The sequence below is a fragment of the Cydia amplana genome, chromosome 17 (assembly GCF_948474715.1).
Source record: "Cydia amplana chromosome 17, ilCydAmpl1.1, whole genome shotgun sequence".
NCBI classification, from domain to species: domain Eukaryota; kingdom Metazoa; phylum Arthropoda; class Insecta; order Lepidoptera; family Tortricidae; genus Cydia; species Cydia amplana.
Genome location: NC_086085.1, coordinates 10,575,597 through 10,589,244, shown reverse-complemented (window position 1 = coordinate 10,589,244; position 13,648 = coordinate 10,575,597). Strand labels below are relative to the sequence as shown.

Sequence of the window (13,648 nt, the reverse complement as noted above, 5' to 3'; positions counted from 1 at the left end):
TTACAAATTATACACCAAAACCTTCCTCAAGAATCACTCTATTAATAGGTGAAAACCGCATGAAAATCCGTACAGTAGTTTTTGAGTTTACCGCGAACATACATACAGACAGACAGACGCGGCAGGGGACTTTGTTTTATAATATGTATTGATAATAACATCCATAATGGCGCAGGTACTGCGAGCGGTTCCTGGAGCTGATGATAGACCTGGAGGCGCTGTTGCCAACTCGCCGCTTCTTCAACACGGTCATGGACGACTGCCACCTCGTCGTGCGTTGCCAGCTCGCGCCGCTCACTCGAAGACCTGAGGGTCAGCTGTTCTTACAGGTGAGTCTGTACCTCATTCAACTTAAAGAGTTAGCAAAGCGCCCTCTCTTTCGCACTTTTGTATGCAAATGAAAGGGACAAGATATATACAATGGGCGTGAACCATCGCACCTCACCGGCAGTCCCGGCTTACATGCCGTCGTTTTGGATAATAGTATAGGTACAGTTCCAGAGCCAGAGCCAGGTAAAAAGAAAACATGCATGCAGCGCTCTTATCTCTGACCAATGACGTGCATTCTGAGTTTTTCAGTACTAACTGTTAAGTTGAATGAGATATAGTTGTATTCTATGCCATGACTAGCGTTATTCCGTACCGTGCTACTGTGATTAATACATAGGCCGATTGATCACAAGATTCTTCATTACACATTTACCTCATCATTTATTGTAGTCGCCAACAGATATATCGGAGCGGCCTAGGTGGTCAAAAAATCTGAACACGCACTTGACAATAAAGGCGTGTTCAGATATTAGTGAGCGCCTTGGCCGCTCCGATATATTTGATGGCGACTGTACCTTTGCCCGTACAGCGCCATACACATTTGAGCCACTCTACAGCATTGACTGGGAATGAGACTTCCAAAAAATAATTAGGTAATTATTTGAGGCTTGACTCCGGTACGGAGTGGTAGTCATTCTTGAAGTGATGATACGACGATTCGATTAGGTAGACTATTTGTCAACGCGTAGGTAGGTTACATATAAAAAACACCATATTTAAAAGCAAAATCTTTGACGCTCGAAAAGAATACACTTTTACGTGTCAAGATGCAATTAGCAAACCTACTTTAAAAATGTTAATTACTTCTTAAAATTATTATTTAGCTTTAGCCTAACGGCTGTACTGTACCTAAGTTAAGATTTTTTGTAAAATCACACACCAAACTTGCGACGTATTTTTCTCACTCATATTAACTTATAAGTAAAATGAATTTGTTTAATTAGTAGAATTGAATTAAATAAAACAAATAGATCAGTATTGAGAGTATTTATTGAATAAAGGTAAATGTAATACGTGGGTCATACTGAAAATGTCTGGATTCTGATATATGAGAAAACTTATTTTTTCTAAGTGGCCAGTCCAGGAATTTTCAGTATGACCTAAGTATAGCTGCAATGCATATAAAAAGAATATTCTATCCATACAATTCAAATAAAAATTCCAAAGTTCTACTTGCAGAGAGCAATTCAAAATGCTGATAAAATCACTAACCTATTGGTTTGTTCGATGCCTCGTTTGGACGGACTTTTAGGTTCATTAGTTACCAATACAGGACTTTAACGCGTATATACCTACTTGAAAATTATTTTCAAGGCTTTCATATCGAATAGGGAATATTTGAAAATACAGTCTTTCAATTAATTCATTTTACTTATCCATTATAGCAAGGATATGTTAATTATAATCATAAAATGTCAAAATTGATATTATTACTTATACTAAGTAACACTATGCCTCGGCGTTACTGCTAGCTTAAGGCGATGTTTACATTGGGTGCCCCTGTGTGTGTGAGAGGGACATCGCTACATACGTCTATAGCGCTATCTCAGTCACACAACGGAGCGGCATGCGAATGCGCATCATTGTAATAACCGCATAACGTGACTTGAGGTTATTTTGTTAGTAATATAACCCTATTATACCAGTATGGCCATTGGTACAAGATGTCTAAAATAAAATACATACACACTTAATTAAGTTAAAACTTTGCACACATATTAACATATAAACTTAAATAATGGGATTTGGTCCATAAATTCATCAAATTAAGTATCGTTTTGAGCACAGGTCTAATTAAATAATAGATATGCAATAAAATATTATCTATCTGTAATTACAACCAAAAGTAGTGTAAAACGGGTATAATTTGTATAGAAACTACACCAACTGTACCCGTTTCCATTGTCCTCGCGTGTATATCGTTACAGATACAAGCATTTGTTTCATAAAACCAATCAAAAACGCTCATACGCCTGCACCTTATTTTAATTTCATCAAATAAGTAAACAATAGCACATGTCATGAAAATTTTTCCTTAATTTTACAACAGTCAATTCAGTGGTCATATAATCACAGTGATTGACGGAATCCGTCTAAGCTAACTCTGCACCAACCTGTCAAGGGACAGTGTTTTTTATTTTCTTTATTGGAGAAACAACAGAAGCAAGTACAGTAAAAGTTAATGATAAGATATACAGTGTTTTAGGGTGGCATCTGTCCATTTTCTTGGTACAATCTGTATTTGCGTCTCACGTTTCAATGCACATTGGACAAAGAAATTGGACAGGTGGAATACCACCCTTAGCGCCACCGGAAACGTCAAATTCCTTCAAACTCCTGAGACCCAGACGCAGTTGATGATTTTGAATTTGGAACTCTCTGTTATTCAATAAAAGTTCAAAATGGATTGTAGAATATGTACGAAAATTGGTACCGGGGGTCTCAGGAGAATAAAACATGAAGTTTGTAATGGTACCGTTACACTTTGTCACTGACAAGTCAGTGCAGAAGGTTAGATGGATTCTGACACCTATATTAAAACTATCTACCTGACAATTGTGATTAGCGATTGAGATTTTTGCCTACTCCATCCACTTATCTAATTGTGAGAATTTAGTCCTTATCGAAAGATAAGAATCATAACCATTACAATTTGTAAAGGGTTAAAATGAAAATTCAAGCTAGAGGTCGCTACTGCTGTTAGGTATACTTTAAATAAAATTGATAGCTTTAATAAATATACCATAGCAATCTACATTATATTGCATATAATAATCTAAAGCAAAGAGTATTAGAATGAAGTGATTTTAAAGCAGTATGAAAAACAAGAAACGGGAAGAAAGTTGTAAATAAGAAACTTTGAGTCGAGGTTACCATTTCATTTGGTTTAATTAGATAGAAAAATATAGGTTTTAGACTTTTTCATTTAAATACTTGTTACAAATAATATTGTACCTATCAGCAGTGACTCCCTCTATTAGTTATCTACATTTTTTACCTTTAGTTTTCGTTACAATTTTTATCTCAGAAATAATTTGGAGATTTTTTAGTAATTATAATTGCCATTCATATGTGTCATTTCATCTCCCCACTCCCCCGTAGGCACGGGTTCAGCGTAACAGCAACTCTTCTTCAACAAGAAAGTAACATGACTCTGTCTCACCACACACACGTAGAATATTAATATGGCCTGCATCAAGTTTACGAAAACATGCGCGTACAGTAGTCCGTTGAAGTTGAGCCAAGACAGCAGCAGGAACAACCAGGCTATGGTCATTATGAGAAACATTTGCAGGAATAGATCGAAACTGGAACAAAATAAAAACAATTAGTAGAGCTCGATGAGGGTGCGGAGTTAGGGTCGGCAATCCATAGGCTACGGAGACTGCTTACCATCAGGCGGGCCGTATGCTTGATTGCCGACGTAGTATAAAAAAATAGTATGACCATTACTTTGCGTACACAAAAGACAACCAACCCTAAATAACAACTAAGAAGGACTTTCCTGTAGGCTCATAAATAACTTAAGCTTAAACTCAATTCAGGCTATTTAATAAACTAATTCCTATAACCTTATTGAAGCCCTAGATCAAAGCTTATAGAGGTAGATCTGTAGACATATTATCTTCCCATTCATATCGTATTTGTATGTGAACTGAAAAATGGAAATTAAAAGACACTTACCATCCTTTAAGTTTGTAATGAATCCTTCCATATATATTAATCCTTTTTATAACTTTGAGAGTTGTAACATAAAATATTATGTTGAAAATTATTGTGAATGCCACTGGTGTGAAGAATATAGCGATCCCAAGCCATCCTGAAAACAAGAAATAAATACATTTTAATCATTTTTTGTTACACCATTAAAATCATGGCTTGTGGGGGTGGGATTCCGTAATTTAAACGTAATTTTACTCCTTGATGGAAAAATTTAGTTTAGATTTAGATGAGTTAGAAAGCACGCGAGGAGTAAGTACTTCAAAAACATGGTACGTAATGGAGTACAGTCAGCAATAAAAGTGTATCTGTATTTTTTTTTTATACAGAATGACATTTAATGTAGACTTAAACAATTATTTACAAACCAATAGTCTCTTGTTCTATGTCATCCACTAAAACTGAAGACGAGAACTGGTTGAGCTTGTTGCCCGTATCAAGCAGGAAATGCGCCCCGATAGCCATAACTGCCATCAGCACTACACCGGACCAGACCACTGATGAGTAGTAGCAGTATTTACGTACGTCCGTCACTCGGAGAAATACGTTTCTTGATCTGGAATTGCGAGAAGGACATACGTGTTTAATTTATGAACTTGGATATTTTTCAGTAATTTTAATTAAATAACAAAATGGCCAATAGAAATTGGAGGTTCATACAGTTATTGACATATTATAATAATGTTATTGTGTATTTAGACGAGGCGTTTCTTGGCTATATATATTTAGGAGTCAGATTCAGATCTAGCAACAGAAATAATCCAAATTTATATGGCATATTGCATAGACCTTTTCTCAATTGTTTGCTGAGATCTATTTTATGTCTTTATCTATTTTGTATGGATAACACATGTAGCACGATTGTAAATGTTAATTTGAAGAATAGATTAACAAATTTACTCACTTAAATGTCTTCCAGATGTAGAATCCAAAGCTGTTTAGCCAAAAGAACGCGCCCAAAAGACTGATATATAAAAGAATATCTGAAAATATAAATAATGTATTAAATATCGTGTTTACAAATGTTGAAGTATATAAGTATATTACTCTCTTTCATCTCAGCGTTTAACCCTTTTTCTCTAATCTAGGGTAAGTACACACAAAAATTGTTGGTGAAGAAAAGTATAGGTGTTTAATTTTTTTACTAACCAGTGACCATAAAGCTGACATGATTGCTAAATTCAGTAAATATCCTGACCATGTCTGCGGCTTGACTAACTATAAGGCAAATATTTATTGTCGTTATAATATTTCCCGCTAAATCTCTCAGCGTTGGAAGAACAAAGTATATGATGGCCACGATTAAGTACAGTATCATAGAGATAGCATGGAATAATGGATTAACTATCTTCTTGATTATGAAGTCAACATCAGTCCAGTTTTTGACGTCCGGTATGCATATTAAAGCATACTCCCCAGTATTTGTAGAGTTTGCGGTCATCAGTATCTGAAATCAAAATGAGGTTTTTTAATTGTTACTGATTTTATTGCTTCCATACCAAAAAATTTTTTTATCAACTTCAAATCATTTGGGCCGAAAAATAAATATGTTGATATGCAAAATATATTTTTAAACTTTTTATGGTTTCAATAATATATGTAGAAAGCTTAACTTAGAATAATCTCTAAAAAACATTCAGTAACTATTTTTAACACGTAACATACCTTATCCATACAGTATTTGTTTTGTACATAAGTGTAAGAAGCTTGTTGCTGTTCGCTCGGAATAACAATGCTTCCCTGAATCCTCATCAACGGGTCTTCCTTGACACTGTCAGCGCTGGGCTCATGATGGATGATGTGAAGGAGGCGGCCATCTGATAATAAGTTTAGCCTGAAATGTTTTCAGAAAGTTGCTTTAATTTTAATTTATTATTTATTTCAAATTCGTAGATCCATAATTATAGTGTTTAGCTTTAAGACAAGTTTCATTAACCTGTATGACATGAACTAAACATGTTTATTGTAAGATAGTTTCGCAACTAGGGTGTAATTTTATCTATATCAATGTTTGGGTATCTCAGTTCGCAGTTAAACATGTATGACACGCAAAAAGAATAAATTTGTTGTAAAAAAGTTAAAGAATGTTATCATAACTGAAAGTAACATTAAGCGCCTTAATGATCAATGATCATGTTAAATATTTTTATCTGGTCTTGGAAAGTAGAATAAATACATAGTCGTCATTCTAGGTCATAGCAGATATAAGAATATAGAATATAAACTTACTCATCTTCAGATCTTCTTAAATTGTTGAGGTAGAATATAGCACGGTGCTGTGTTGTCTCACAATCCGGGTAGCCATGGATGTATCTGAAGTATTTGACTTGCACATCTTTCCCATCCTCCGTTTTGAATTGAGGTTTCCATACAGCTGGAATTATATTTACATTATGTGTCTGGGCCATAGAGAAATAAGTAAGACAAGAGTGCTCACTCCATACATCAGTTCAGACTATTAATTTCAGTGTCTACATCTAGCATCGAGTAGCGGAACTATCAGTACTGCTACTTGACAATAGATGTAGCACCGACCGGAAAGTCTTATCTCAACAGCATAAGACTTTCCGGTCGGTGCTACATCTATTGTCAAGTAGCAGTACTGATAGTTCCGCTACTCGATGCTAGATGCTAATAGTCTTTTTGGTACTAAAACTGATGTATGGAGTGAGCACTCTATGAATTTTTTTTTCTCTATGGTCTGGGCATCCCAGATACCGCTGGAGTGACGAAACCCAAAAAGACCTGTCCGCCCTCGGAATACCCAACTGGCGCGAAGTGGCACAGAATAGGGCAGAGTGGCGCTCTCTTGTGTCAGAGGCCAAGATCCTCTTTGGGTCACTGAGCCAGTGATGTATGTATGTATGTATGTGTCGGAAAATTGGACTAAACAAAAAATAAGTTAATATGGATTAACATTTTTGGAGGAATGTCTTTGAATATAGTTCGTTTTTTTTTAGCATTAGAAAGAACTCGCAAGAAGGTAAGCGATCTTGACGTCTTTAAATTGAAAAACGCTTTTTAAAAATCAATAACTATTACTTATGAAAGCAGAAGAATATAAATGATCGTATTAGATTCATAATTGTTACATATTTGCCGTAACTTATTTTTAAAATGTGTTTTTCAATTAAAAGACACATCAAGATGGTTTACCTTATTTCTAATGCTAAAAAAAAGCGGCCAAGTGCGAGTCGGGCTCGCCCATGAAGGGTTCCGTATTTAGGCGATTTATGACGTATAAAAAAAAGCGGCCAAGTGCGAGTCGGACTCGCCCATGAAGGGTTCCGTATTTAGGCGATTTATGACGTATTAAAAAAAAACTACTTACTAGATCTCGTTCAAACCAATTTTCGGTGGAAGTTTACATGGTAATGTACATCATATATTTTTTTTAGTTTTATCATTCTCTTATTTTAGAAGTTACAGGGGAGGACACACATTTTACCACTTTGGAAGTGTCTCTCGCGCAAACTATTCAGTTTAGAAAAAAATGATATTAGAAACCTCAATATTATTTTTGAAGACCTATCCATAGATACCCCACACGTATGGGTTTGATGAAAAAAAAATTTTTGAGTTTCAGTTCGAAGTATGGGGAACCCCAAAAATTTATTGTTTTTATTCTATTTTTGTGTGAACATCTTAATGCGGTTCACAGAATACATCTACTTACCAAGTTTCAACAGTATAGTTCTTATAGTTTCGGAGAAAAGTGGCTGTGACATACGGACGGACAGACAGACGGACAGACAGACAGACATGACGAATCTATAAGGGTTCCGTTTTTTGCCATTTGGCTACAGAACCCTAAAAACTACTTACTAGATCTCGTTCAAACCAATTTTCGGTGGAAGTTTACATGGTAATGTACATCATATATTTTTTTTAGTTTTATCATTCTCTTATTTTAGAAGTTACAGGGGGGGGGACATACATTTTACCACTTTGGAAGTGTCTCTCGCGCAAACTATTCAGTTTAGAAAAAAATGATATTAGAAACCTCAATATTATTTTTGAAGACCTATCCATAGATACCCCACACGTATGGGTTTGATGAAAAAAAAAATTTTGAGTTTCAGTTCGAAGTATGGGGAACCCCAAAAATTTATTGTTTTTTTTCTATTTTTGTGTGAAAATCTTAATGCGGTTCACAGAATACATCTACTTACCAAGTTTCAACAGTATAGTTCTTATAGTTTCGGAGAAAAGTGGCTGTGACATACAGACGGACAGACAGACGGACAGACGGACAGACAGACAGACATGACGAATCTATAAGGGTTCCGTTTTTGCCATTTGGCTACGGAACCCTAAAAAACGAACTATAGTAAACATATAAAAACGGTACAAGGATTAGATTTACTGCTAGCATTGTCCTGGTGGTAGTGAGGTGAGATTTTTTGTTTTTGTGACACACAAAGTGACTCGATATTATAATCTTTCACTCCCTGAAACGAGACATTTTTTGGCTCTCACTGGATTAGTCAACTATTGATCAACTTGATTCTTTTATGTTATTAGACCATACATACTCAACATATTATAAATGAATCAGTTAAGTTATTATTAAGCTTGGTTGTAATAAGTGATGTACCGACTATGGTTTTGCCCGACTAGCCAACTAATCGGCGCTCGGATGGCCGATTAGTTGGCTAGTCGGCCAAGTTCATAATCTTTACTTCTCGATAAAGATTACATTCGTATGGCAACTGTAGTAGTTAATTCAAGTTCGGATGCATTAGAAAAAAAAATTATTTGCTCCTTGCGTCGTCGCACTTTCAATATCTATTCAAAGATGATCCGTGCTACTATGACAATACACCTACATAATTACCTATACCTTGAATTTAATATGAACTCAAGCACATTTTGTACCCTAAATACGTATTTGGCTAGAATGGGCATGTAACATTTGATTAATATTGGCTTTTTATTTTTTATGTCCTGCTTTCTGTAATTAAGAATAGGCTGACTAATCGGCCTTTTTTGCCGACTAATCGCCGACAACAAATGTGGCCGGATAGTCGGCTTTCCCGAATAGTAGGTACATCCCTAGTTGTAATGAATAAATAAACTTTGTAGGCAACATTTAGTATCAATCAACCGTTTATTAAGGTAATCATACATTGCATGTGGTATGAAACTGCTACCTCGTTACAATCACAGTTCATGCTCCACTGAAAAAACATTTGCGCCGAACAGAAGTACTTACTTTGATTGTAATCTTTGGCTAATCTGCATACAGAATTCACTACGATCTGATCAGGTTCACAACATTTGTTTATTAAAACGGAATTCTGCTGGTCCGACAAATCGTTGAGATCCGTTTCCCCGACCTCGGCAAGTAGTTTATGCGGCAATATCAACAACGTGAATACTATGATATTTCTCATTTTGTTCCAACACTAATAACTTTTCATCACAACAGTTTTATACACAATTTCATCAGCTATAACTCTTCTTTTTAAAGACAGCTATATAAGGCACGTACATTATTTAAAAATAAAATAATACAAAGTAAGAATCACTTCACTACAAAATCGTATCAAAGAGTATTCATGGCATGGTGGCCTAGCCTAGGCGTTTTTCGTTGCCAAACCCTACAGCGTAAACGAACGTCAACGAACGAACTGTCATCATTTGCCACAGATAACGTAAGAAATGCTGCGATATTGTTTAGGTTGGAATTTGGATATAACGGCTTTCTTGTTTTAATTAAATAGGACAACACCTTACAAAAGTATTGAATTTGATACTCGTATGCGTGTAAAAGTTAAATGAACTACAGATGCTGCCCAATACACGCAACGGTCGGCTTGCGCAGTCGCAAAACACTGTAATAAACAACCTAAATATTGAAGAAGTACCCGACTGCACCTTATTGGGCCTTACACTGGACAGCCATTTGACATGGAAAATACATGTAGAAAAAATTAAAAATAAACTTGCCCGATTTGTGTATGCACTTAGCGTACTGAAGTGTAGCACTACCTTAGAGTGTGCGCTGGCGGCGTATCACTCGCAAGCAGTCGCATGGCTACGCTACGGACTTCTCTTGTGGGGCCACAGCACCGACATTCAAAACGTTTTCATCATGCAGAAAAAATGTATCAGGATCCTAGTAAATATACATCCACCCCACAGCTGTAGACCACACTTCAAAAATCTTAACTTACTGACCCTCCCCTCTCTGTACATTTTGGAAGTAGCTACATTTGTCCGAAAAAACCTACATTTATTCCAATTTTGTCAAAACCCTCGACGTCAACACTACATAGAACTCCCGGAGCCTAATTTTTTTTTTTTTTTTTTTTATTTACACAAAAGGTACATGCTCACAAACAAAATTTATGATGTCGCCAAACTGTAACCAGTTTGTTGGCGAATGAAGCGCTCACTTAACTAATCGAATCATGCACCTGAATTAGAAATATACAAGAACGGACCATAATACAGAGCCATAAATGTTTACAATAAAATCCCCACATATTTAAAAACAGACTCTAACTTCATAAACCGCCTTAAAACTATGCTGATGGATAAATGTTACTACTCAATAACCGAATTTATGGAGGATGATATTATGTAAAGCTATGTACCTTGTATGTAGCTTGTACTTTATAACTTGTGTTGTATATATAAACATAATTGTATATTATAACATATTTTATATTAAGTAAAACGAACGGTTATACTTAATACGAATATGTAGAAATCCTTGTTTATAGGTACCTAACAAGAAGTATTAGTTAGAATGTGCAATTTAGAAAATTTTGAAAATATATAAGAATGTTAATAATTAGTAAGAAGTAATAATAAGCAAACTGTGATATTGTGAACTACCTAATTTTTGCTACACCCTTTCCAGGGTCCATGTATGTAACATCTATACAATGGTATGCAAATAAAGATCTCTATCAAAAAGGTACACTCACACCTCACAGGTAGACCGCAGCTTTACCGTGAATCATTGTCGAAGACGTTGAATGATGACTCATACGTATCTCATTTGTATTTTCCTTGAGTGGATGCTTATCCTGATGGCATGGCATATTGATTATATAGGTAGTGATCATGATTAGGTGCTTACTTGTTGGTGTTGCCATTGTCTAAGCCACCTAAGCCGCAGTTTGTAAATAAGTTTTGAAACTTGCGCTACTTTACCGCACTATACTTCCTTTTTTTTAGCATTAGAAATTTGGTAAACAATCTTGATGCGTCTTTTAATTGAAAAACACATTTTAAAAATAAGTTACGGTAAATATGTAAGTAACAATTATGAATCTAATACGATCTTTTATAGTCTTCTGCTTTCATATGTAATATGTAGTTATTGATTTTTAAAAAGTGTTTTTCAATTAAAAGACATGTCAAAATCGCTTACCTTCTTTCAAGTTCTTTCTAATGCTAAAAAAAACGAACTATAGTAGTGCGGTACTTAGCAATTTACTTGTCTACGCTGAAAATTTAAAGGCACTGTAAAACGTTGTACGATATACGTGCGAATAGTTCGGTCGCGTTTTTGGGCGTTTTTTTTTGTTGTCACCTACACTTTTTTTTTTCAAATTTGGGATTTTTTATGTTAATTCTACTCAGAATCACGAGCTCTCTCTATCCTAATAGGAGAAAAAAGTGTCCTAAGGTTTTTATTTCCATTACGTCACCATTTCTCATAGACTTTGTATGGCGGTCGCGGAATGGAAAGATCGAAAAATGTATGGAAATTTTGGGACACTTTTTCTCCTATTAGGATAGAAAGAGCTCGTGATTCTGAGTAGAAATAACATAACAAATCCCAAATTTAAAAAAAAAGTGTAGGGGACAACAAAAAAAAACGCCCTTTTACTAAACGCCACTCGTTGCGAATTTCCTACTCTTCGCACTTGTATCGTAATGTACTATTTCATCTTACTTTGCTCGTAAAAGGTGTTATTACCTATCCGTAGGCGGTGCGGTCCGAAAATCCCAAATTTCGACCTAGGGCTATAATGTACGTACGAAATTTTGGCAGAAATTTTGTTTATTTCCCTTTTTTTCCTCACAAGTGTTATGAAAAACGTTGTATATGCCACGGGCGGTACAGTAATTACGAACTCCTGTTAATCAAGCCCTCGCCTTCTTCGGGCTTCAATTCACACAAATCGTTTTAATTAGTTATGTTTAAAAAACTTGTGAGAGATCAAATATGCCTTCGAAATTAGGGAGCAAGTTGGCATTCCAAATTTTAAACCACGCATAATTCAAACGATTTTTGACCTAATACTGGGTTAAATATTCATGGTGAATTATGTCAGCGTCTTTAGGTCAGTGAACCATAGAAGGCCAGTGGCTTCTCTTTATCAAACCTACCGGTGCCTGCCGGATTTATTTATAGCGACATTAACTGCATTAATGAGCACGAATTGATAAAAAAACTTCGGCATTATCTTAGTTTTTACTTGAAATAATAATTTGGCCCCGAAATAATACTTTTGTTAGCATGACCCTCATGGTTCGCGGTAACTGAATAGGAAAAACGCAGATGGCGCTGCAATCGTTAAAAAACCAATGCCATTAGACAAGATAAATCCAAAGAAACAAACTGTACACTACATACATTTTTTGAGCTCCTGATAGTTGGAACCATTTATAACCTGTGGGATTTCCTAACTCCTTTCGGTGCACGGTTTTACTACTTTTACTTTAGCCCAAGGGAGTAACATTGTCACGGTTAACATTTATTATTATTTTATTAAGTTAAGTCTTTTCAAACAAGATGATTTTAACCATAAGTACTGTGACTACATACAATCTATCGTAACTTACTTTATGTAGTTAAAACCAAACAATTTTAGTAAATATTTTTATTTTTGTACACAAATCATGCATTCATAACAATTCATAGGAACCAATTGAAGGGGTGTATATTCATATTCAAAGTATCCTAATATTTACAGCATGTGAGAAGTAGAAATAGGAGAATGTACATAATTAAAAAAAGAACATAGTTTTTCATGGCACGAATTGAGAGCATTATAAGAGATAATTAAATACAATATTTATGCGTAAAATAAAAATTAAATCAAAAATTATATTCATAATAAAATAAAACATTAGCACCAAGTTAAAACTTTTCCTTAACACGTATTTAAAGTAAATTAAAAATATAAAACTAAGTAATATTAAATATATCAAACTTATTGATACCTTATATTACTTACACATTAAAATTATAACATTATTATGATTACTCCGAACTGCTTTTAGCGTTCCGATAACATCTTATTTAACCAGTCTGTATATCGACTTTCATTAGAAATACGATTAGACTTTAAAATTACTTAAATTTAATATTTGGATAGCATTTTAATGTAAACTAAGTATCTAACAGTTATAAAGACACAAAGTACTGTCCTCGATAGTAACGTATACTTTTGATTGAGAATTTATAGGCGCATTGTGGATAGCTACCCTAAATATTATCCCATACCTGTGGTCAAAAACTAATTTCAATATGTTTGTTTACCTAAGTGTTTAAATGCCATAGTTTTGAGGCAACGTATTTTGAAATTGATACTTAAATTATTACTTTTTAAACTGTGGACTAAAGTTGTAG

General features: G+C 34.9%; 2 protein-coding genes across 2 annotated transcripts in view; one reads left to right on the top strand and one right to left on the bottom strand.

Moving 5' to 3' along the window:
- Window positions 1–13,648, top strand: part of LOC134655915 (RNA helicase aquarius) — a 91,059-nt gene that overhangs the window by 9,396 nt on the left and 68,015 nt on the right. Inside the window, exon 6 of the mRNA XM_063511418.1 lies at window positions 176–329. Within this exon, the coding sequence (XP_063367488.1) occupies window positions 176–329 (154 nt within the window). The remainder of the gene's footprint in view (window positions 1–175; window positions 330–13,648) is intronic.
- On the bottom strand, window positions 3,304–9,591 carry LOC134655903 (probable G-protein coupled receptor Mth-like 5). The gene is made up of 8 exons (XM_063511401.1): window positions 9,266–9,591; window positions 6,280–6,424; window positions 5,716–5,884; window positions 5,200–5,497; window positions 4,955–5,033; window positions 4,419–4,606; window positions 4,015–4,150; window positions 3,304–3,638 (listed from the first exon to the last, which is right to left on the bottom strand). The coding sequence occupies exons 1-8, from the start codon at window positions 9,444–9,446 to the stop codon at window positions 3,377–3,379; spliced, it is 1,458 nt and encodes a 485-aa protein (XP_063367471.1). The 5' UTR covers window positions 9,447–9,591; the 3' UTR covers window positions 3,304–3,376.

Coding starts and splice junctions, on each gene's coding strand:
- LOC134655903 (XM_063511401.1), bottom strand. CDS start 9,446: ATGAGAAATATCATAGTATTCACGTTGTTGATATTGCCGCATAAACTA. Junction 4,607..4,954: donor TACATCTGGAAGACATTTAA/GTGAGTAAATTT, acceptor TCGCAATTCCAG/ATCAAGAAACGTATTTCTCC. Junction 4,151..4,418: donor CATAGAACAAGAGACTATTG/GTTTGTAAATAA, acceptor TCTTGTTTTCAG/GATGGCTTGGGATCGCTATA.